The 20,892-nt window shown below is 54.5% G+C and overlaps 4 protein-coding genes across 6 annotated transcripts; 2 read left to right on the top strand and 2 right to left on the bottom strand.

Annotated features, from left to right (window-relative positions):
• Positions 1-61: 61 nt before the first annotated feature.
• On the top strand, positions 62-4,262 carry SPAG7 (sperm associated antigen 7). Its single transcript, XM_055576784.1, has 7 exons — positions 62-219; positions 2,667-2,734; positions 2,970-3,058; positions 3,206-3,290; positions 3,412-3,501; positions 3,599-3,755; positions 3,874-4,262. Exons 1-7 carry the CDS (start codon positions 135-137, stop codon positions 3,981-3,983), a joined length of 684 nt encoding a protein of 227 aa, XP_055432759.1. The 5' UTR covers positions 62-134; the 3' UTR covers positions 3,984-4,262.
• A 797-nt stretch (positions 4,263-5,059) lies between these two features.
• ENO3 (enolase 3) lies at positions 5,060-10,234 on the bottom strand. Its single transcript, XM_055576778.1, has 12 exons — positions 10,164-10,234; positions 9,472-9,558; positions 9,091-9,186; positions 8,653-8,711; positions 8,416-8,485; positions 7,863-7,996; positions 6,720-6,942; positions 6,430-6,627; positions 6,042-6,243; positions 5,514-5,622; positions 5,299-5,357; positions 5,060-5,212 (listed from the first exon to the last, which is right to left on the bottom strand). The coding sequence occupies exons 2-12, from the start codon at positions 9,554-9,556 to the stop codon at positions 5,143-5,145; spliced, it is 1,305 nt and encodes a 434-aa protein (XP_055432753.1). The 5' UTR covers positions 9,557-9,558; positions 10,164-10,234; the 3' UTR covers positions 5,060-5,142.
• A 2,608-nt stretch (positions 10,235-12,842) lies between these two features.
• On the top strand, positions 12,843-15,741 carry PFN1 (profilin 1). Its single transcript, XM_055576785.1, has 3 exons — positions 12,843-13,147; positions 14,578-14,770; positions 15,391-15,741. Exons 1-3 carry the CDS (start codon positions 13,016-13,018, stop codon positions 15,486-15,488), a joined length of 423 nt encoding a protein of 140 aa, XP_055432760.1. The 5' UTR covers positions 12,843-13,015; the 3' UTR covers positions 15,489-15,741.
• A 483-nt stretch (positions 15,742-16,224) lies between these two features.
• Positions 16,225-20,862, bottom strand: RNF167 (ring finger protein 167). 3 transcript variants are annotated; one of them, XM_055576779.1, is made up of 10 exons: positions 20,630-20,862; positions 19,991-20,536; positions 19,828-19,908; positions 18,496-18,621; positions 18,314-18,401; positions 18,063-18,153; positions 17,745-17,850; positions 17,513-17,606; positions 16,799-16,879; positions 16,225-16,720 (listed from the first exon to the last, which is right to left on the bottom strand). In XM_055576779.1, the coding sequence occupies exons 2-10, from the start codon at positions 20,072-20,074 to the stop codon at positions 16,422-16,424; spliced, it is 1,050 nt and encodes a 349-aa protein (XP_055432754.1). In that variant the 5' UTR covers positions 20,075-20,536; positions 20,630-20,862; the 3' UTR covers positions 16,225-16,421. The 3 variants fall into 3 exon arrangements, with proteins under 3 accessions (XP_055432754.1, XP_055432755.1, XP_055432756.1); XM_055576780.1 differs by having other exon boundaries at positions 19,991-20,493; XM_055576781.1 differs by lacking the exon at positions 19,991-20,536 and having other exon boundaries at positions 20,630-20,861.
• Positions 20,863-20,892: the final 30 nt, after the last annotated feature.

Below are 20,892 nucleotides of genomic sequence, written 5' to 3'. Positions count from 1 at the left end.
CGCGCCAAGCCTGGATCTGAGCCGCGCCGGGGCGGGGCGGGTGCGTGGTTTTCCGCCTCCGACGTGTTTCCGGCCTTAAAGGCATTTTGCCCTTCCCTTTAAGACGCACCGCCCCCCTCTCAGTCACTCCCAAGATGGCGGACCTACTGGGCTCCATCCTGAGCTCCATGGAGAAGCCACCCAGCCTCGGTGATCAGGAGACTCGGCGCAAGGCCCGAGGTGAGGATCCCAAATTCATAGCCGGCTTTCTTCGCCCGGTTCTCAGGATCGCAATCCTCCCTCTTTGGATGACCCCGCCTTCTCAACCTTGAAAGACCCCTCACCGGCCCCTTCAGAGACCCCCCGAGTCCCTAAAAGGGCTGCTGACCCGCCCGCTGTTCTTAGCGGACGATGATTGGCTCCCTGAAGCTCAGCACCAGCCCCCTGCCTCTTCCTGCCCTGGCCTTCCACAGTCCTTGTTTTCAATTCGCCCGTGGGCCCGCCTGTCCGCCGGTGGCGTGGTCTGATTGGTAGGCTGCCCTGAACCCCACCCAACCCCTTCCCGCCTTCGTATCGGAGGGCGGTAAGATCGACCGCTCGGCCCCGCCCGCCCTGCCGGCGCGCCGGTCCGTGCACCTCGTCCCCTTCCGATTGGATCCAGGATACGTCCATCCGCAATCCTTTCTCCCCTATTGGCCTCCTCAACTTAAAGGTCTACCGATTAAGTTTTGTTCGACCTTCCTCTAGCCCACCCCACCCTCAGCACCTCTAATTGGCTGCTGGAGCCGTTCAGCGCCCTTATGCCCCGCCTACTTGATTTAACCCGATCCTTTCTGCCGCGAACCAACATTTCTCTCATCTGTACCCTGAAATTCCTGAGGTCCCTGGGCGGGTCGTGAATGTTGATTGGAGGAATAAAAAGGCCCCTACCCGGTCCGATTGGCCGTAGCCTCCCAGTCTGTGTTCTCCGAGTAACTTCTCTGCTGGCGGTTCAAGTTGGACTGCCAGTGTAGGGCGCGGCCCGCGGGGCGGTGCAAACCTCTCCTGCTGGCTCCGCAGCGTGTGAATGAATCTGACAGAATGAGTCCTTTTGGGGGAGGACACCGGCTCCCCACCCGTTCGAGGGAGGCCAGGACAGGGGTGGGTGCCTTGAAAGTGCTCAAGTGCTGCTTAATGTCAAACTAACATCCATATTTACTGAATGGTTGCTAAGGGCCAGGGGCACACTCAAAGGAGCCCACAGTCCGGAGCATTGATGAAATGATCACACAGGAGTTAAAAATCAACTTTATAAATGGTCTGAAAGAAAAATAATTGTCAGGAGTGTAACTACCTAGGGCTTCTGACCTAGCCTGCAGTGAGCTGAGATCTGAAGAATAGATAATTCAGTGAGAGGGCAACACAGTGCTCCAGGCAGATATTTGAAAGCTATAAGGAAGGAGGGAGCATAATGGGACCTGGGAACTGAGTTACTTCATGCTCACCACGACTGACTAGGTGGTTCACCAGCGGCCGTTGACAGACTAGGAAGCTGAAGTTCAGAGTTTAGTCACTTGCCTGTGGTTACACAGTTACTTAGTGGCGGCATTTCAAACCCAGTTGTGACTTCTAAGCCCATGTGCTTATCCATAATCTTAAATCACCTCCTCAGATGCAGAGAGAAGACTCTCAAGCCAGACAGAACAGTCAGTGACTAAGATGGGGTGCACTGACAGTCAGAGCCCATGGGGTTGAAGAGAGGAGCGCACCTGAGCTGTCAAGCCCTGGAGCCACAGAGAGTAACTGGATAGGAAAGGAACAGGGTCCCTGGCTTCTAGGAGCTCATAGTGGGGTAGGGAAGACAAAAGTTACAGTCTGTTAGTTCTCAGCATGTGCTATAGTGGATGTCTGAACCAAATGTGCTTGGGCCCCAGAGGAAGAAGTAATTCTTCACCATCTGACTCATGGTGGATCTCAAAGTTTGCAAGGGGAAGAACATTTCAAGCAGCAGGAACAACATGTGCAAATACATGAAGTGATTAGGAAAATGGGAATAGGTTCAGTGCAGCTGAAGGGGTTCTGATCCTGTGGAAGAAGTAGGCCTTAAGATTGTCAGCACTTTGAAATGGCAGAAGAGAGAAGAAGGGACAGTAAGACCTAAGGGTAGCGAGTTCCCTTTACAGCTCAGACACCTGCATTCCCAGAGGAGAAGAATGTTAGACTGGCCATTTCAGCTTCATCTTGGCTGTAGAAATAAGAAGTAGGGGTATGACAAAATATAGGAAGTTAAATAATTTCCTCTATCCTGTGTAGACAATGAGATGATAAACTCTGTGAGGCCAGGACTGGGTCTGTTCCCATTACCTCCCCAAGCCTTAGAGTTCTTGGTATGTCGTAAGCAATAAATAAATGTTTTCTAGTTGGTTTCCCCAGTGGGAAACAGGGTTGAGCATGATTCTCATCTCTGTTTCTCCCACTAAACTGTGAGCTCTTAAAGGGCAAAGCTGTGTCTTCATCTTCTTTGTACTTCAGGGCCTAGCACCGTATCAGGGATAGAGTAAATATCAGTAAATGCTTGGCAAATAACAGTAATCCTCCCTTCCTCCCCTGACACCTCCCAGTGGACACGAGACCCCTCCCAAAGCCTTACACCCTCTCACCACCCATACTTCCACCCCTGGTCTCATGCTGCCATTTCTTGCCCCCAGAGCAGGCAGCCCGCCTGAAGAAACTACAGGAGCAAGAGAAACAACAGAAAGTAGAATTTCGTAAAAGGGTAAGAACAACTGGAGAGATCAAAGGCAGCTTCAGAAAGGACTAACAGTAAGTTAGAATTGGAAGGTTGAGGACTTAGTGTGTGTGCAAACTGTCTTGAGAGAGGTGAAGCCCGGAAGTCAGTGGCACTGAGGTGGGAAAGGTGTGGGAGGCACAAGCCTGTTGGCCCGGCTGGGGAGAGGGGTAGTGGGGTGGAGCCATCATCTCATATCTTCTTCCCTTTTCCCTCTACCAAGATGGAGAAAGAGGTGTCAGATTTCATCCAAGACAGTGGGCAGATCAAGAAAAAGTTTCAGCCGATGAATAAGATAGAGAGGAGCATACTGTGAGTGTCTCTGGGCTGGGGCAACAGGAAGTGGGTGGTCAAGGAGGCACGAAGGGTGAAAGGTTCAGGGGGGAGAACCTCCTAAAGGAGGGCACTGGCCCCCCTCATGGCTTCACAACCTCTTTCCCTTTGGCTCCTCCTCCCCAGACACGATGTGGTGGAAGTGGCTGGCCTGACATCCTTCTCCTTCGGGGAAGATGATGAGTGTCGCTACGTCATGATCTTCAAAAAGGTAAAAGGCCTGAATTGAGTTCCCCGCTCTCTCCTTTTCAGCCTGTACCCCGCCCCAGGGGAGAGGAATGAGGTAAACTATGTATGTGGAACCTTGACCCTATCACCCACTTCTCTTCCAGGAGTTTGCACCCTCAGATGAAGAGCTGGACTCCTACCGGCGTGGCGAGGAGTGGGACCCCCAGAAGGCTGAGGAGAAACGGAGGCTGAAGGTGAGTTATGCCTGGCAGTCCCTGGGACCCTGCCACCACCATCTGGGAGGGGCTGAGGTCAGGCCTTGAGCTCCGGTGACCCCCTCTGCACCCTCAGGAGCTGGCCCAGCGACAGGAGGAGGAAGTGGCTCAGCAGGGACCCGTGGTGGTGAGCCCGGCCACCGATTACAAAGACAAATACAGCCACCTTATTGGCAAGGGGGCGGCCAAGGATGCAGCTCACATGCTACAGGCCAACAAGACCTACGGCTGTGGTGAGGCCACAGTGGGGGCTGGGAGGGGGCAGGGAAGAGGAGCACAGGTTGGGGGGAAGGAGAGGGGAGGCCAAGGCACAGGGCTCCTAGGTCCTCCCACCCTCCCGTCTGCCCCTAGTGCCCGTGGCCAACAAGAGGGACACACGCTCCATTGAAGAGGCCATGAATGAGATCCGGGCCAAGAAGCGTCTGCGGCAGAGCGGGGAAGAGTTGCCATCTACCTCCTAGGCACCCCAGCTCCCGGGGCAGGGCAGGGGGCACGGAGGGACGAGGCTGCTGCTATTAGAACCCATCCTGGAGCCCCACCTTCTAACAGCTGTCACTCAGGCACAGTGTTTGTCACTGTTCGATGTAGGATATGTGTGTGTGTGTGTGTGTGTGTGTGTTAGTATGTGAAAGTGTGAATGCTCAGGTGGGTATTTAATCTGTATTATTCTGTTCTTCCTGGAATTTTCTTCCCCATGGGGCTGGGATTACTTTACATTCAATAAACACCGTTTGACCCAATGTCTTGGTTTGTTAGCAGAGAGAAAGGTAGGCTCTGGAGAGGAGTTGAAATAATTATAGGTTGAATAATTATAAACTTGCTTTTGTGGGCCAAAGATGGTCAAATATTGGCACTTTTGCAGAAATTCCTAAGGGATGGTATTTTTTAAGAGCAGTCACTATGGCCAAGGGTCTAGCTTTGGATCCTGGCTCTGCGACTTCCTGTCACATTGGTAAAGTATTTTGCCTGTTTGTGACTCAGTTTCCTCACCAGTAAAATGGGAATAATAATGGTAACTACCTGATAGGACTGTTTCATAGACTGCACAGGTCAATGTATGTTAAATATTGATAATAGTTTCCCATCCTCAAGGCTCCGTGGAAATGTAGCTGCTTTGGTTCCCATGACCATCCTCACCAAGTACCTCAATTTCATAAGGACAAGCACTCAGACCTCAGCGCTGCAGTGCCCTCCGCAGACCCTGTAAATTTCCATTTCTGGGCAGATCTGATCCAGCTTCCCCCTCATGGTGATGTCAGACCTCCACCCCTCTGGAGCTGGTTCAATGTTCTGTCAGTTCCTCTTCAGCTTCATTTCACATAATGCACCGGCTTTCCCCTGCCTCCTTCCATAATGTGAGTGTAATGGTTCTACATCCAGCCCAACTTCCTCTCTGACCAGTCCCTCACTCCCTCCTTGTCACAGCGGGTTCCACGTCCACTCGCCTCTCCTGCCCCTTTCTCTCCACCTCCTGTCTGATCCAGCCCAGGGACCAGCATCTCCTCTCCCCGTTCCCATAAATGAGCAGGCCACTGACTTGGTTGGCACCAGTGTTTTATTTCAGGGGGAAGGGCTTGAAGGCCCAGGTCTGTCCTGTGCACTCCTGGGGCCTCCAACCTCTCACTTGGCCTTCGGGTTACGGAACTTGCGTCCAGCAAAGACAGCCTTGTCCCCAAGAGCCTCCTCAATCCTGGAAGGCAGACATGGTCAGGGCTGTGATATTCCAACCCAAAAGCCCTCGGCTCCTGATGCCCAGGCTCACTGTGCCCACGGTACCTCATGAGCTGATTGTATTTGGCCAGACGCTCTGAGCGGCATGGGGCACCAGTCTTGATCTGAAGAGAGAATTCCAGGAGTTGCAAGAGATTATTAGAGAGAAGGGATTGCACCTGGCCCCGAGGGAGCAAACTGTGGTGGTATTCAGCTCCGGGGCAGGGGGCCAGGAACCCCAAGAAAACTCAGACACTGGGCAAAGGATGGCCCAGGAGTACCTGTCCTGTGCAGAGCCCCACCACGAGGTCAGCGATGAAGGTGTCCTCAGTCTCTCCGGAGCGGTGGCTCACCATCACCCCCCAGCCGTTAGACTGAGCCAGTTTGCAGCTGGGTGGAGAGGACACTTGATAAGGCCTGGTGGGACTTCCTCAGGGTGAAAGCCAGGGGCTGAGTGGGGCCTTTCCCTTTTATTTTGGGGGAAGGGAGATGTGTGGGGAGGGTAAAGTTCTTGGGGAAAGAGAGAAGGGGAGATTCCTGATCTTAAATTTGGATTCCTGAGATGCTGGTGGGAAGAAACAGAATCTGGGAGATGGGGATGGCAGGGGTGGGGATGGGTTGAGGCAGGGTGACAACGACAAAAGTACCGGGGTCAGGTCAGGAGTTAGTCGAAGGTTTGAGGTGGAGAGGGTGGGGTGGGTCAGGAGCCAAGCGAGAGTCAGACCTGGAGTTAGTGGACAAGAGGGTAGCTGGAGAGGGTAGAGCTGGGTGGAGGGAGGCCATGATGCCCCGGGCCAGGAGGCACTCACGCCTGGATGGATTCAGTCACCGAGCCAATCTGGTTGACCTTCAGCAGCAGGCAGTTGCAGGCCTTCTTCTCCACGGCCTGGGCAATCCTTTTGGGGTTGGTGACTGTGAGATCATCCCCCACGATCTGGATGTTGACCCCCGAGAGGAACGAGGTCCAGGTAGCCCAGTCATCCTGGTCAAAAGGATCCTCAATGGACACCACTGGTGGGGGAGGGAAGCAGAGTCGGGTTAAAGGTCAGAAGGGCCTCACAAAGGGGTAATGGGTCAGAAAATTACAATGGGGCTAAGGATGGGAGGGACTGAGGTGGTGGCAGCGGAGGGGCCGAAGCCGGTGTGCTGTGCAGCTGCTGCTGACTTGGGCAGGAGCAGTGGAAGCCGGAGTCTCACCAGGGTAGTTCTTGATGAAGTTCTTATACAGTTCGCCCAGCTTCTCTCCACTGATGTGCCGAGCGGGGTCGTCAGGTGACTTGAAGTCTAGATCGTACTTCCCATTGCGATAGAACTCAGATGCTGCTACATCCATGCCAATCACCACCTTGTCGGGGTAACCAGCCGCCTGGATGGCCGTCTTCAGCAGCTCCAGGGCTGGGAGAGGGCAAGGGAGGACTTGAGGCTCCAGTGCACCCCGTCTCTGTGGGGACCCCCAGGGTCCTGCCCCTCCAAGTGCTCACACTGACCTTCATTGTTCTCCAGGATGTTGGGTGCAAAGCCACCCTCATCACCCACATTGGTGGCGTCCTTCCCATACTTGGCTTTGATGACCCCCTTGAGGTGGTGGTAGACCTCGGCCCCAATGCGCATGGCTTCCCTGAAGGAGCTGGCTCCCACAGGCAGGATCATGAATTCCTGCATGGCCAGCTTGTTTCCAGCATGGGAGCCCCCGTTGATCACGTTGAAGGCCTGAGACAGGGAGAGGGTGCTCAGAACCTGGGCCAATTTCCAAGAATCAAAAAGGGACCGGGGTGGGGGGGTGAGGTCAACATGGAATCCTGGATCCCCTACTTACTGGCTGGTTTAGGATGAATAATTTTATTCCTCAGAGCCTCTGCTCTCATTTTCATAAAATGGGGATATCACCTGCTTACCTGCAGGATCTTAGGTGGAAAATTAAGAGAAGTTGGATGTACAGTTCTTAGCATGTGCACCTAACATTGACATGGCACTTACTACAGGCCAGGCACTGCTGTGAGTTCTTTACATATATTTTATTGGCTCATTTCATTCTCTAAACCACCCTGTAACTAGGTACAGTTTATTATCCTTCACTTTACAGATGAGGAAACTGAGGCTCAGAGAGGTTCAATAAACTTGCCAGAAGTCACACAACTAGGTAAGAGACAAAACCAGGATTGGAACCCAGCAGCTTGTCTCCAGAGCTCAGGCTCTTATACAATCTGCCTAGTAAGTAACAATAAATGGTAACATTATTGTTGCAATTAAATTCAAAGGGTTTCCATAAAGAGCAAATTTGGTTTCATAAGCATTAAAGAAGACACAAAAATAAAATGCCCAGATCTTTGCCATGAAGAAGCTCTCCATCCGATCTGGGGTTGAGGCACAGCAGAATGAAAAAGTGGAGTAACTAAGCCTGGGATTGGAATGTGAAGAAGCCAGTTACATTTAGGGAAAGAAGCAGAGAGAGGTTGAAGGGAAGGTTTGGATTGTGGGAAAGGGGAAGGCCGGAGGGCAGTAGGAGAGGTTCCATTTCAGGAAACTGTTTCTTGGAAGCTGGGTCTGGAAGGTGGATTTTCTGGGGGCTGCCCCTGCCCTCCCCCAATGGGTGGAGTGCCTGTGGGTCGTGGCCGGGTGGCTGCACTCACAGGGACTGGGAGGATCAGCTCTGGGTTCCCTGCGAGATCTGCAATGTGTCGGTAGAGCGGCACCCCCTTCTCAGCTGCTCCAGCCTTACACACGGCCAGAGACACGCCCAGGATGGCATTGGCCCCAAACTTGGCTAGAGGAAGCAAGTATAAACTGTGAGTGCTCCACCCACAGGGTTTAGGGCTGTCTCCCAGAATGTCCCCTCTGGTCACCCCAGAAAGAATCCAGAGCTCCAAACCACTGGGCACTAAGTAAGTTAACATATCTCTTCCCCACCCCACCCAGCCCTGGGATCCCCCACCCTAGGGAAACTTGTCAACTTCACATCTGTGTGCACAGCCCGGCCCAAGCCTGGCATGGGGCAGGCATCAGGAAATGCCTGGGAGATGAGTACAAATCCCGCCAGTTACACTGTGCCCCAAAATGCGGGATGCAGAAATAATCCTAACCAGACCTCAGGCCACAGTCCTCCCCCACCCCACCCCTGCATTCCAGCCCCCACTCCTGCCCCGGGCCCCACAGCCCATCCCCTGTCCCTGGCCCTTCACTCACATTTATTCTCTGTCCCATCCAGCTCAATCATAAATTTGTCAACTTTTTCTTGATCCACCACACTTAGTTTCTGAAAAGGCAAGTTTAAGGAGGGGAGAGCAGAGGTTAGATTTCTCAGGAGTCAGGATGTGAGCTAAAGGAAAAAGATGGTGCAGGTATCAGGGCAGAAGGCTTGGTTGGCCAAGCCTGAACTTCTGGGGATGAGGCAGCAGGTGAAGGAGTGCGTCTTCTACTTGCCTTTTCCAGCAGCGCGGGGCCGAGGGTCTTGTTGATGTGTTCCACAGCTTTCAGGACCCCTGGAAAGGCCGCAAAGCAGGGGGTTCAGATCTCCTATGCAATCAGGTCTCTTCCCGTGGCCCCCAGCTCCTGGAGAACTTTCAGTTTCCCTTCCTCTTCCGATGCCCAACCTTTTTGGCACCAGGGACCAACGTCATGGAAGACAGTTTTTGCATGGACCAGGCATGGGGTGGGGGTACAGGATGGTTTCCATATGATCCAAGTGCATTCTATTTATTGCGCACTTTATTTCTAATCTAATGTTGCCAGTGATCTGACAAGAGGTACCAGTCCGTGCCCTGGAGTTTGGGGACCCCTTCTCTACCTTATGCAGACATTTCATGCCACATCCTGAAACCCCCCTCGAATATGGCTCCTCCAGCCTTGGTCTTTCCTCACCTTTCCCCAGGTAGCGAGACTTGTCTCCATCTCTTAGTTCCAGAGCTTCATAGATACCTGTGGAAGCGCCACTGGGCACAGCTGCTCGGAATCGGCCTGGGATGGGAGGAATTGGAAGATCACAGAGTCCCATTCACCTCCAAAGGGCCGAGGTCTCCTCTTGCAACCCAGAGACTGGGGGCAGTGTAGAGAGACCATAGCTCCTCACTGTGGGGTGGGGAGGTGGAGTGGGGGGCGGAGTCAAGCTGGAAGAGCAAGGCCTGGGGAGAAGTCTGGAGAAGGGGATTCCAGAAAAGAGTGGATGCGGCATGCAGCTGTGGGGCAAAGGCAGATGGAGATGGGGGTCTTCCCAGGTAAACCAATTCAATAGCCCTGGGTTACCCTTGGCCGTGTGCAGGTCCACCTCCACAGTGGGGTTGCCCCTGGAGTCCAGGATTTCCCGGGCAAAGATTTTTTGCATGGCCATGGCTGCAGGGTGAGAGGTGTGAATGAGTATGGACAGCTGATCCCTTAAGGAACCCCAAATCCCTTGCCCTTTAAGAGTCTTCCCCACCCCAAGGAGGCAGGTGCTGGAGCTAAAAATACCCCACAAAAAGGTCACAGACCAAAGTGGCAGGCGCAGCCCCCTCCCCCACTCAGAACTGCTCCTATTCCACCCTCCCATCCTCAGAATACCGGGCCTCTCTTTTAAAACTCCACCACTTGCTGAACCCCATCTCCCACAAAGCTGCACTATGCCTTCTCCCTCCACCCCCTGGCCAAATACTCTGTTCTCCATGGCTTCCTAGCCTTTAAAGCCTCTCCTGTTACTCTACCTCACTTTTCCTGCTCCTCAGCCTTCTCCAAATCCTCGGGGGCCCCAAATTCCACCACCTGGCTCCAACTCTAACTCCCCTTCTCCGTCATCTCTGTATGCCTCTCTTCACATTCTCGTTTTCCTATCCTTGGGTACCCCCATCCGGTATGCTCCAACCCCTCCAGGATTCTTAAGCACAAGCTGACATTTCCCCCAGGCCAGCACAGCCTTCATCCTTTACCACCCCCATCCCCTGGGGCTGGAAGATTCACCAGACCTGGGATGTCTTCGCTGGGCTCTGAGTCTAGGTGGCAGCTGGGACAGTGTCAGCTCACCCCCTCTCAGGCAGGGCATTTATCCTGGAGCCACCCTGTACCCCAGCCAGCCCCGCCTCTCCCCCTCTCCATCCTCCCCCTGAAGCTGGGCTGGCAGCCAAGTGCCCACTACAGCCTAAAGCAGAACCTGGCCCTAGGCACCTGCCCCCTTCCCAAAAGGTCAATGACTATCCCCTCCTTTCTCTCTATTCTCCAATAAAAGTCCTTATTTTTAATTTCATTCCTGGGGAGAAAGAGGAGAGGGGCTTCAGAATGGGGGGGGAGGGGTCTCTCCCCGTGTCAGGATTGTATTCCTCTTTTGCAAAGGTTAAAGAGGAACTAGTGCCCTTTAGGAAAGGCCAAGGGTAACCTGAGCCCTACAGGGCTGGGGAGGGGGCCTGGAAGAGGGGCTGCAGGAGTGACATCCATAGCTCACTTGGCGGGCGGGGGACTGCCTCTGTCCTCAATGGGAGCTGGGGAGGGGGTTCCGGCCGAAACCAGAGCTCTAAATTGAGCTGCCCACTCAGAAGGCGAGAGGGTCTCACCTCTCAGGGTCCTCATGGCGGCCTTTCTCCGCTCCACCCCATCCTACCCTCTCCCGGCCCGCGAGGGGAGTGGGGGAGGGGGGGAGGCAGACGAATTTAGACAGGCCCTAGGAGTTGGCGCGGCGCCCTGCTGATAGCGCTGGGACAGCACTTATCGCCTGCGTGGAAGCTGTCAGTCAGAAGCCCTTTCTCCACCGATCGCGACGGCGGGCGCTTTAGGGCGTGATCCCAGCTCATCAATGAATGGTGCTGAATCAAAAGTGACCAAAAAAAAAAAAAAAAAAAATGGACAGAGGTGAAGTGCCCCTTTCTGGGTGTCTGACCGCCGGGGGCCAGTCGGGTGGGCCTCTAGCATGGCGGGGAAGTGGGTCTCTGCGCTCTGTGACTCTCTTCGTCTCAGCGGGTGCGGCGGGAGTAGGGTCAGCCCTGACTTTGACTGCAGCCCCGGCCGGGAGCGGAAGGCATGCGGGTTTCAAGCCGGCTGGCCGGCCGGCGGGCGAGGGTCACCGGCTTCTCGGCTCTTCGCCCCGGACTCGTGAGACCTAGCCTGCCGGGGCCGGAGCCGCCGGCGCCCGGTGACTCACCCCCAAGCTCTCTCCCGAGCTCCCCTCCCCGCCCTGCCCTGCGGTGTGTCTCCCAGCCTCCTCGCCACCATCCCCCGCCTTATCTCTGGCCGCTCCCTCTCGGGAGATTTCCACCCTGGGGTAGGGGGTGCGGTAGGCCAGAGGTCAGGATGGCGGGCGGGGAGCGCCGCCACGTGCCCGCCTGCGGCCCCGCCCGAGCTGGCCAGTGACTCAGCCGCGGCGGCTGTCGAGGAACACCGGTCGGGGGGCGTCGGGTGCTCCGGGGGCTCCGAGCGGCCGCGCCGGCTGCGGAGGACAGGAGGGAAACGAAGCCCCTTCGCGCCCGGGAGGCGCCCCTCCCCCGAGGGACCGGAAGCGGCCTAGCCCCTCAGCGGCCCCGGCGGCCAGCGCGAGCTAGAGTCACCTAAGCCGGACTCCGGGTCTTGCCCCACCCGCTTCCCGGTGGACAGCCAGCGAACTCATCGCACACAAGTTCTTAGCCTAAGTTTTACTGAAAAAGAAAAAAACAAAAACCCAAAAGGGCAAAGTTGAAGGGACTTCCCCCCTCTTGAAAAAGTTGCAATCTTGAGAAACCGCTTAGTATTCTTCCGCCTTGGAAAATAGGCCCGCCCGTCTGGCCCCACGGTGCTCAATGACCTCTGCAGACACGGGCCAAGGGGCACAGCCGGTGACCCAAACTGCTGACCAGGGTTCGGGCAGGGCTGGGACGTGGAGTGAGGGATGAGGCTGGAGCTGATCCAGTGAGACACAACCCCCTGGAGTCGAGGTGGGCTCCAGTGAGTGCCGCTTGTGCCGCCCGGGCAGATGCTGGAGACAGAAGTCTCCCTGGTGGGTGCCTTCAGTTCTGAAGACGGCCGGGGATATTTGGTCAAATTTCCCTTTACTGCCTTATTTCTTGAATAAATAAAATCAAGAGGGCAGAAGCGGCCAGGCACACGCCACGCCTCGCCTCCGCCCCTTCCGCCGGGCGGGAGACACGTCCCCGGCCTGCCTGCCTTTGCCGAGGGTCCAAATCCGTCCCGCTTGGCGCGCCGAGCGCGCGCCCGCGAAGTCCGCCGCCTGCCCCAACCGCCCCACGCGCTTTCCTTCCCGGCCCGGGCGCAGGCGCGGGCGCACGCGCCCCGCCGCCGCCCGCCGTTCCTGCCCCCGGCAGAGGTGGGGGAAGGGGGAGTCGTTCTGTTTAACCCTGAGTTACCCGAATCCTCCTTAATTTGCTAAATTTGCGGTTTGCTAATTCTTACTTCTTTCACTTTCCTTCTTCCCTCTGGCTCACTCTATTTCCCTCCACTAAAGTCTGATAGTTTAGGCTGAGTGGAGCGGGCCCTAACCTTAACCCATCCCCAACCACCCCCATTCTTTTTGCCTCGCTTTCCATCGGACTCTGCAAATTTTGCAATAGGGGGAGGGATTTTTTAAATTGCATTTGCAAAGTTCGGTATCTGGGCAGGCAAGGGGAGGGAGAGAGGGAGTGGGGAGCAAGCCCCGCCCCCACCGCCCTTTGCAAATAAAAATCTAGGGGGGTGGGGAGGAGCAGGAAGTGGCGGTGCGAGGGCTGCTGCACAGCTAGCAGAGCCGCGGTCCGGACGGCAGCGCGTGCCCCAAGCTCTCCGTCTTCCCCCGCCCGCCAGCCCGAGCCCAACCCGCGGCCCCAGCAGCAGCCCCGAGAGCAGCCCCAAAAGCAGCGCCATGGCCGGGTGGAACGCCTACATCGACAACCTCATGGCGGACGGGACCTGTCAGGACGCAGCCATCGTGGGCTATAAGGACTCGCCCTCCGTCTGGGCCGCCGTCCCCGGCAAGACCTTCGTCAACATCACGGTACTGAGAGGCCTGCACAGTCCTAGGGACTGGCCCGGCTTGGACCCTGAGGGAGGGACTCGGTTGGGGGCGGGCGCGGTCTGTGGAGGGCGGCGAAAGGCCGTGACCCGGTCCTTGCCCTGGAAGTGGCGCGAATGGCGGCTGCACGTGAGCGGGCCCCTCCATAGCCCCCTGAGTCCTCCGCCCCGGGCGGCGGCGCCCAGCCCGCCCGCCGCCCCGCTTTCCGCGACGGGGCGTTACATCCGGGGCACAGGGCGGGGAGGGTGCGCCGCCCGGTGCGGCGGCCCACTTCCGCCTCCTCCAGGGCGGGTCGGGCACGCGCCGTAGTTTCTACCCGGGATTTTGATTGAGAAGGGACTTGGGGACCCCTGGCTCCACTTCCGGCCTCCAGCTCGCGCCCCTTTCACTATTGTTCCTCTGAAACGGGAGGGAGCCTCAGTCGCATGGCCTGGGTCCCTAGCCCGACCTCCGTGGTTTCCCTGCCCCTCCCAACTCCGTTAGAGAGGGCTAGGGCGCCACACGACGACCCCCTCCCCGCCAGTTGGCCCGTCGGACTCAGCATTCCTGTGAGACCAATCCTGGGAGTCCCCTTGCCCTCCCTTCCCGCCATCCGGCAGGGCCTGGAGCAGGGGAACTTTGTGAGAAGTTTTAGGACAGTATAAGTGAAGGAAGAAGGGATGACTACTGCTGTCCCCATCACCACCTCCCCTGTCCACACTGCCCGGAAGTGGGGAGGGGGAGCGGAAGTTCGAAAGGGGGGGAAGGGGATTTCCGGGCGGGAGGGGACCGGATGTGGGGATTTGGGGTGTAAGGGGGAGGGGAAGATACGTTCCCCGGGGTATCTAGACCCGAGAGCTGGCTTGTCGGGTCTAGCCCCAGGCCCCCTCCAAAAGTTCTTCAACTTTCCCTGAATGCCCCCAGGCATCTGCTTCCTCATCTTAGAGCATAGATACCTGAACCTAAACTCTAGGTTACTTAGAGACCCAGGCGTCCGGGCCCCTAACAACTCCTGCAGAACCTTTGACCAAATAAGGGCAAAGTTGCTTCTCCTGCTTTGCCCGCCCCCTCCCTTCCCCTCTTCGCTTCTGCTTTTCCTGAAGGAGAGTTCTGAGCATCCAAGGCTCTCCACTCCATTCTCTTAACTGGTGTTTAGCCCCATTTATTTACTGGGTTTGCTTTACCTATTAAACGACATCTAAATCGACATCTGAGTCAGAGGACTGTTGTCCCTTCCTGTTACCATTCTCTAGGTTTCAAGATCATATTTTTGTGCACTTCAACAATCCTGAGTTTCTCAAATTTCACGAATGTGTACAAAGCACATAACATACACCTCCCACCCCAGGGGGCTTAGCTTCCTTGAGAAATGGAAGGCAGGTGGGAACTTTGGTGTATCGACTAACTTGCTGGGTGCTTGGTTCCCTTTTCAGCCTGCTGAGGTCGGTATCCTGGTTGGCAAAGACCGGTCAAGTTTTTTCGTGAATGGGCTAACACTTGGGGGCCAGAAATGTTCTGTGATCCGGGACTCACTGCTGCAGGATGGAGAATTTACTATGGATCTTCGTACCAAGAGCACCGGTGGAGCCCCAACCTTCAATATCACTGTCACCATGACTGCCAAGAGTAAGTTCCTACCCGTTCTCTAGCTCCAAAATCCCTAACGTACCTCTTTTTGTTAATCTTTTGGGTTCTTCTGTGTGGATCACTTAGTATGAAAGGATCAAACCAGGTTTCTACTCCCAGCCTGCCGGATGCTGGGGCATCGAATTGTTCCTCTAGTTGTCTCAGTTCCTCACCATATGTATAAAGAAGTTGAACTGTATTACCTCTTAAGTTCCTTCTTACCTTGAGCATTTTCAGAGGAGAAACTCTGTTTTCTTGGAGGAGGTAAAAGGTTTATTGTAAGTCAGCATTCACTGTTGTCTTTTGAACTCTTTTGTGAAAACGTGGAGGTGGCCGGCTCATCCACAGCCATTTCTAGCCTGAACACATGAGTCAACAGTCCGGGAGCCTTTGACCCCTAAATTTTACTGTGCTCCTTTCCAGCCTTTAAGCTTGATTTTCCCCTTTTGAAAAGACCTATTGTTTCAGGGTGACTGACAGCCTGCCTGTGTGTGTGTGGGGGGGGGGGGTTGGGAGAGATGAGGTTGGGTTACAGCCCCCAGGGTTGGACAGCTGCTGAACAGCTGGCAGGGGGTGGGGTGGTGACACCTGGGTCCTAGCCTCCTTTCTCTTTCCTCCAGCGCTAGTCCTGCTGATGGGCAAAGAAGGTGTCCACGGCGGTATGATCAACAAGAAATGTTATGAAATGGCTTCTCACCTGCGGCGTTCCCAGTACTGACCTCGTCTGGCCCTCCCCTCACCACTCCCCACTGCTTCTGCACCCCTCTCCTTCCCACACACATACATACACCATTTTTATTTTTTGGGCCATTATCCCACACCCCTTATTGCTGCCAAAACCACATGGGCTGGGGGCCCGGGCTGGACGGACAGACACCCCCTGCCCACAACCCATACCCCTCCTGTGTGTGGTTGGAAAACTTTTTTGTTTTTTGGGTTTTTTTTCTGAATAAAAAGGATTCTACTAACAAGGTGCTGTGTGGTTTTAGCCTGGGTGTCAGGATGGAGGACAGCTCTTGTGACCTGCCTCCTTGATCCTGGCTTGGGGTTAGAAGCAGCAGGAGGGTTTAGGGCACTACAAAGTCTAAGATTTTGAGTTTCTTACTTTCATGTTCAGGATTAAACACCTGGCCAGATTGGCCAAGCCTTCTACAATAACCTATCCAGCCCTAGGTCCTCCCCAGTGTGCTAGCTGAATTGGTGGATAATGGAATAGAGCCATCCAGACCAGAGAATGGGTCCAGGCCTGCGGGCAAGGCAGAGCCAGTTGAGTCATCCTCATGTGTGGGTGGGGCTCTCCCTCTCTGAGTCACAACAGATGCCTACTGGGGCTGTCCCCAAGACGCCAGGTTAGCCTCGCCTCCCCTCCCCACACGCCCTTGCCCCTGTATGGCAGAAAGGAGCAGTTCCCCAAAGGATAATAGGTTTCTCTGTGAGAATGATCTCACCCTTCCTTAGTCCACAAAAACAATTTTATTAACCCAGTAAGTGAAGACCCTGTCCCTTTGTACCCCCAACCCCTTCAAAAGGATGGAGCTGGGTAAGGGGAGAAATCTGGGGTGGAAGTGTCTCCTATCCTCAAAACTAGAAGACTGGAGAGGGGAAGAAGGGCTGTGCAAATAGGTCATCAGAGGTGGTGCGGAGGGGAGTATTAAACCAGGATGGCAGCAGAAGATGTAGAGGGTGAGGGGTCTGTTGAAGACCCAGGAAAGACAAGGGGCGCTGGAGCTAGAGAGCCAAAGGAGGAGGGAGGTGTGGGGCTGGAGCCCAGAAGAGGGGTCCGTTCTGAGGCAGGCTGGTCCCTTGGCTCCCCTTCCTCATCACCCTCTTGCCCCTGGCTTTCTTCCTCCTGCTCATCATCCCCAGGACCCCGATGCACAGGCTGCTTGCAGATGGGGCAGGTCTTCCGGGTTTGAGTGAGCCAGGGGTCCACACAGCGGCTGTGATAAGCTGCCAAGAGGAATGAGGTGAAGCACCTGATGCCTGCTAGGGGCCTGGGGACATGGGCACAGGAAGTGAGGGCCTCACCATGAGCACAGGGGAGTACCCTCAGCTTGTCCCCATCCTCATATTCGTCCAGGCAGATGGCACACACATCATACTGGTCTCCTAGTGGAAGAAGAAAATCTTTAATTTACAGAGCCATTCTGAACCAGGGCCCACAGGATGTCACTCTGGGAGGCCTGTGCTAAACCTGCAAGATATTTTTCTGTCTCTAAAGAGCCAGAGGAAGAGCTAAGACAGCATGGGTGGAACATGAGGAATCTGGGCTTAGAAGGCACAAGCAAAGAGAAGCAGAGGTAAGAAGGGAAGTGGGGTTTCTGGGAGTTGGTGTGAGTGGAGAGATAGTGAGTGGGAGGAGAGGAAGTGGGGCGGGGCTTCTGCCATAGCCTTATAAGGGCATTGGAGGCTCCAGGCCTGAAGACCCAGCCCTTTCTTACCTGTGCCTGCCTTCTCTGGCAGCATCTTCCCCACTCTTTCCATTTTTCTGCTTTATCCACCTTCTCTCTTACAAGAAAGGTCCTCCATCTTTCCCCCTCCCCCAACTATTCCATTTAATCATCTTTGCTTTCCACCTCCTGCTCTAAACCTGTTCTGTCCTCTTATGTACGGGTTAAAAAAGGAAAGACGGCATCTCAGACTGACATCTCCCTGCCATCTCTGCCCCTTATCTCCTGGGCTTCAACTCCTTCAGAACCAGGTAAGTGGTGGGAAAGGCCTGCTCTTCTTAACCCTCCTCACCCTTCTGATAGTCATGTGTAGGGATCTGTTTCAGCTGCTCTTTGGTCAGTCGATTCCGCTGGAGCCGTTTCCTATGCTGGATGCAACGAACTATCTGGTGAAAGGGAGTGGATGCATCAGTCTTAGAAGAAATCTGGACAATCCAGTACAAACCATCCCTGTCTTGCAACCCCAGAGCCAATCTGGCTTTAAAGGCCTTGACTCTTCCCATCTTGGTCCCTGAGCTACTCACCATCACTGCTCCCATGGCCAAAACCAGCAGTCCTACAATCCCTGTGAAAGGGATGAGGTAATAGCCCAAGGGGAAGCTATTGTCTGGGACAAGAAGCACCCGAGCCCTGGGAAAAGGAAGACCGATATTAGAGGGGCGGAAAAGGCAAAAGGACAAAGAGGGACAAACTGGCTCTGGACAGGGCGGGTGGGGATGGGGGAGAAAGTACCAAGAGGAAGAGTGTGATGGGCCTGAGGCTGAATGGTTGGGGCACAGGCTTGGGCTCCAGGTTGGCATGGAAGTGCTGAAGGAAGAGTAGGAAGGAGGGACAGGTCCTACCCCTTCTCGTAGACAAAGAGGGCACGCAGGTACTCGGAGCTCCTCTCCCCAATAAACACAGACGGGATCCAGATTTGCTGCTGGATTTCCTCTGCAGGGATGAGGGCATTACACTGGGGACCCAAGCTGCCACACAAATCCTTTGACTCTCTTGCCCCATCCCACCCAAAGCACTGATTTCCCTAAGGCTCCACCCCTCCTGCTATCCTCTCAGTCTAAGCTCTACTGAAAATGCAGCTGTCCAGCCTTACCACTATTCCACACCATGTTCAGAAGTTCATTGGAATTCACATTGTGTACCACAGCTGCACCATACCCAGCCTTCTGAGCATTTAGGACCTAGGGAGAAAAGGCAGATAAGAAACCATGATGGGCATTGCCACCTTTCGTTCCTGGTGCTCACCCTCCCAGCTCCCACACCACATTCAGCAACCTTGAGGTCAAAGTTGCAGTCGAATCTTCGAAGCAGTGCAATGAAGACTGACCCGTTGACCGGGGCTAGGGGTGGTGGGGCAATGGGGCTGCAGGCATTGTCTGGGTGAGCCTCCACAAGGAAGCCCTGGGGAAGAGAAGCAAACAACAGTTGGATTTCATCTCCCTAGGTTCTGCTCCCCACAGGTTCCACCATGCACACTGGCTCCCACATCCCGCACGTCCTTGTTCCTGAGGTTGGTCTGAGCAACCACACCAAAGTCGGAAATCTACCTCTTAACCTTCTGAAGATGCAATTCTGGGCAAACAACAGCCCTTTACTGGATTCTGCATCATCCCTCTCTTTCCCACGTGAGCTAATCTGTACCCCAACTCCTGGCTAATTCTTTGGCCTTCCAGTTCCCCATTCACTGTAATTCGATTCTCCATTCATCCACATCACTTTCTCAAGCTATTTCACATTCCCTGCTCTAGTACATACTTGTTTAAAAAAAAAAACAAATGGAGGTATTTGCGCTGAGCCCCCTGTTACCAAACTCAATTATAATTTTAGCTTCCCCCAAAAATGGAATCTTAAACCAGTCTATCTGGAGTTACATGGTCAGCATTAGTGAGGTAATCTGCCTGATAGACCCTTTCTGTCCCCTAAAGCAAGATGATTTTGCCACAAACAAATCTTTGCTGGTATAATTTCCTTGTCCCACCCCTTTCTGCCTGTAAATCTTTCATTTTGTATAGTTCTTCAGAGATCTATTTGCTGGGTGGAATGCTGCCCGATTCATGGGTCATTAAAAGCCAGTAAGAGCTTTAAAATTCAGTCCTGCTGAATTTTATCTCTTAACACCTCCCTTTAATTTTCCAATTACCCACCTTACAAACAACAATACCGGTATTTATGGCCCAACTGAGTTCTTGCTATATTTTAGTCTGTGAAAAAGTCCTACAAAACTGCTTATCTAATTTACCCTCCCAATAATCCTGTGATAACTAATATTATTTTCCCATTTTACAGTAAAACAAACTAAGGCTCAGAGAGATAATTACTTGTCAAGATCATAATGGCAGTAATTGGATCTAGAGACCCTACTGATAAGCACCACTAGCCCTACCTGTTATCTTAGTCCACTTTCAGTTTCCCTTCCAAGGCCCAGAGTTCTAGGAGTAGACTTTGTCTTTTACCTCCAGATTCTGGATTCCACCACACTAGACGTGCTCTTGCACTTAGTTCCTAACTTGACACTTTTCCCACTAACAGATTCATCCAAGAAAGGCTCCTGAACTTCTACCCAGGAAAGATAATTTAAGGACACAGGAAAAAGGGGAAAAAAATCACCTGAAGTCCCTCCTGGCTCAAAGCAGCCCCAAAGAGAGCTGGGAGGTCTGCAAAGTCCATGCTGGCATTGTGGTCCGAGATCTGTGGACAAGAGTCCGTGTTGGCCCTTTAGTCTGCAACCTCTCCCTTCAGCGCCCTTCCCCCATTGGCCCCTCCGACTCACCGCTCGAATGAGCCCCCGACTGGGGGCCGCTCCCCACAGCACAGTGACCACAACCACAGGAAGCGGGAAGGCCGCAGGGTGCATGGCAGCGGGAGGAGAGGCGGAGGGGGCCGCGTCCGGATAACAGGAACAGAAACGGGAGTTCTGCGCCCTCTCTGGCCTTCCTTCAGGATCCCAGGGGTCCAACCACCCCCAGGTCCCACTTCCCAGCTACATGGGGGCTCGGGGAAGGACCTCCGACTCGGGGAGTGAGGTACCCAACTAGTCTATTGGAGCTGGGAGGGAGAGACTAAAAATAATCCTTTTCTGGTATAGTAATAAAACCGGGAAAGGGGACGGAGACCAGCACAGGTGACAGAAAAACTTCTGGAAGGGTGGGGGAGCGCAAAGGGGCGGGACTTCCGGCCAGGTGGGCCGTCCTCCCAGCCCCTGGAAAAGAGTTTCCGGCAAGGAAAGTCAGGCCGCTTCCAGCATTGGACGCTCACGACTAAGGACTTCCGGTTCTAAAAGACCGATTAAAAGAAAGGTCAGAGGTGGAGGCAGCGCCTGTAGGGATGAAAGGAGCACCGATGTATCAGATGACTACTTAGTCGTTTCCCCGCTAGTGCCTAGGACCCTGCAGCACCCCGGTTTACAAACCTGTCCTTCTTCTGGCCGCCGCGGTACCTTCAAGTCTCGCGAGAGGCCTCAGCACCTTCCCCCCACCACCAGCTGACAGCTTCCTGTATGCATCGCGAGATACCGCCCAATTCTGACTCGCCTAGCTCAGTCCATCTCGCGAGATCTTCAGATACCCTCCTCTCTGTTTTCCCGCGATTCCAATTCGATAAAAATTGCGCCTTAGCTTCGGCTTCCAAAATCAGCCACACCCCTTCCCGCACCCGTTCTTGAAGCTCCTCCTT

Source organism: Bubalus kerabau, chromosome 4 (genome assembly GCF_029407905.1).
Source record: "Bubalus kerabau isolate K-KA32 ecotype Philippines breed swamp buffalo chromosome 4, PCC_UOA_SB_1v2, whole genome shotgun sequence".
In the NCBI taxonomy this organism is placed as follows: Eukaryota; Metazoa; Chordata; class Mammalia; order Artiodactyla; family Bovidae; genus Bubalus; species Bubalus kerabau.
This window is presented reverse-complemented; position numbering and strand designations above follow the sequence as displayed.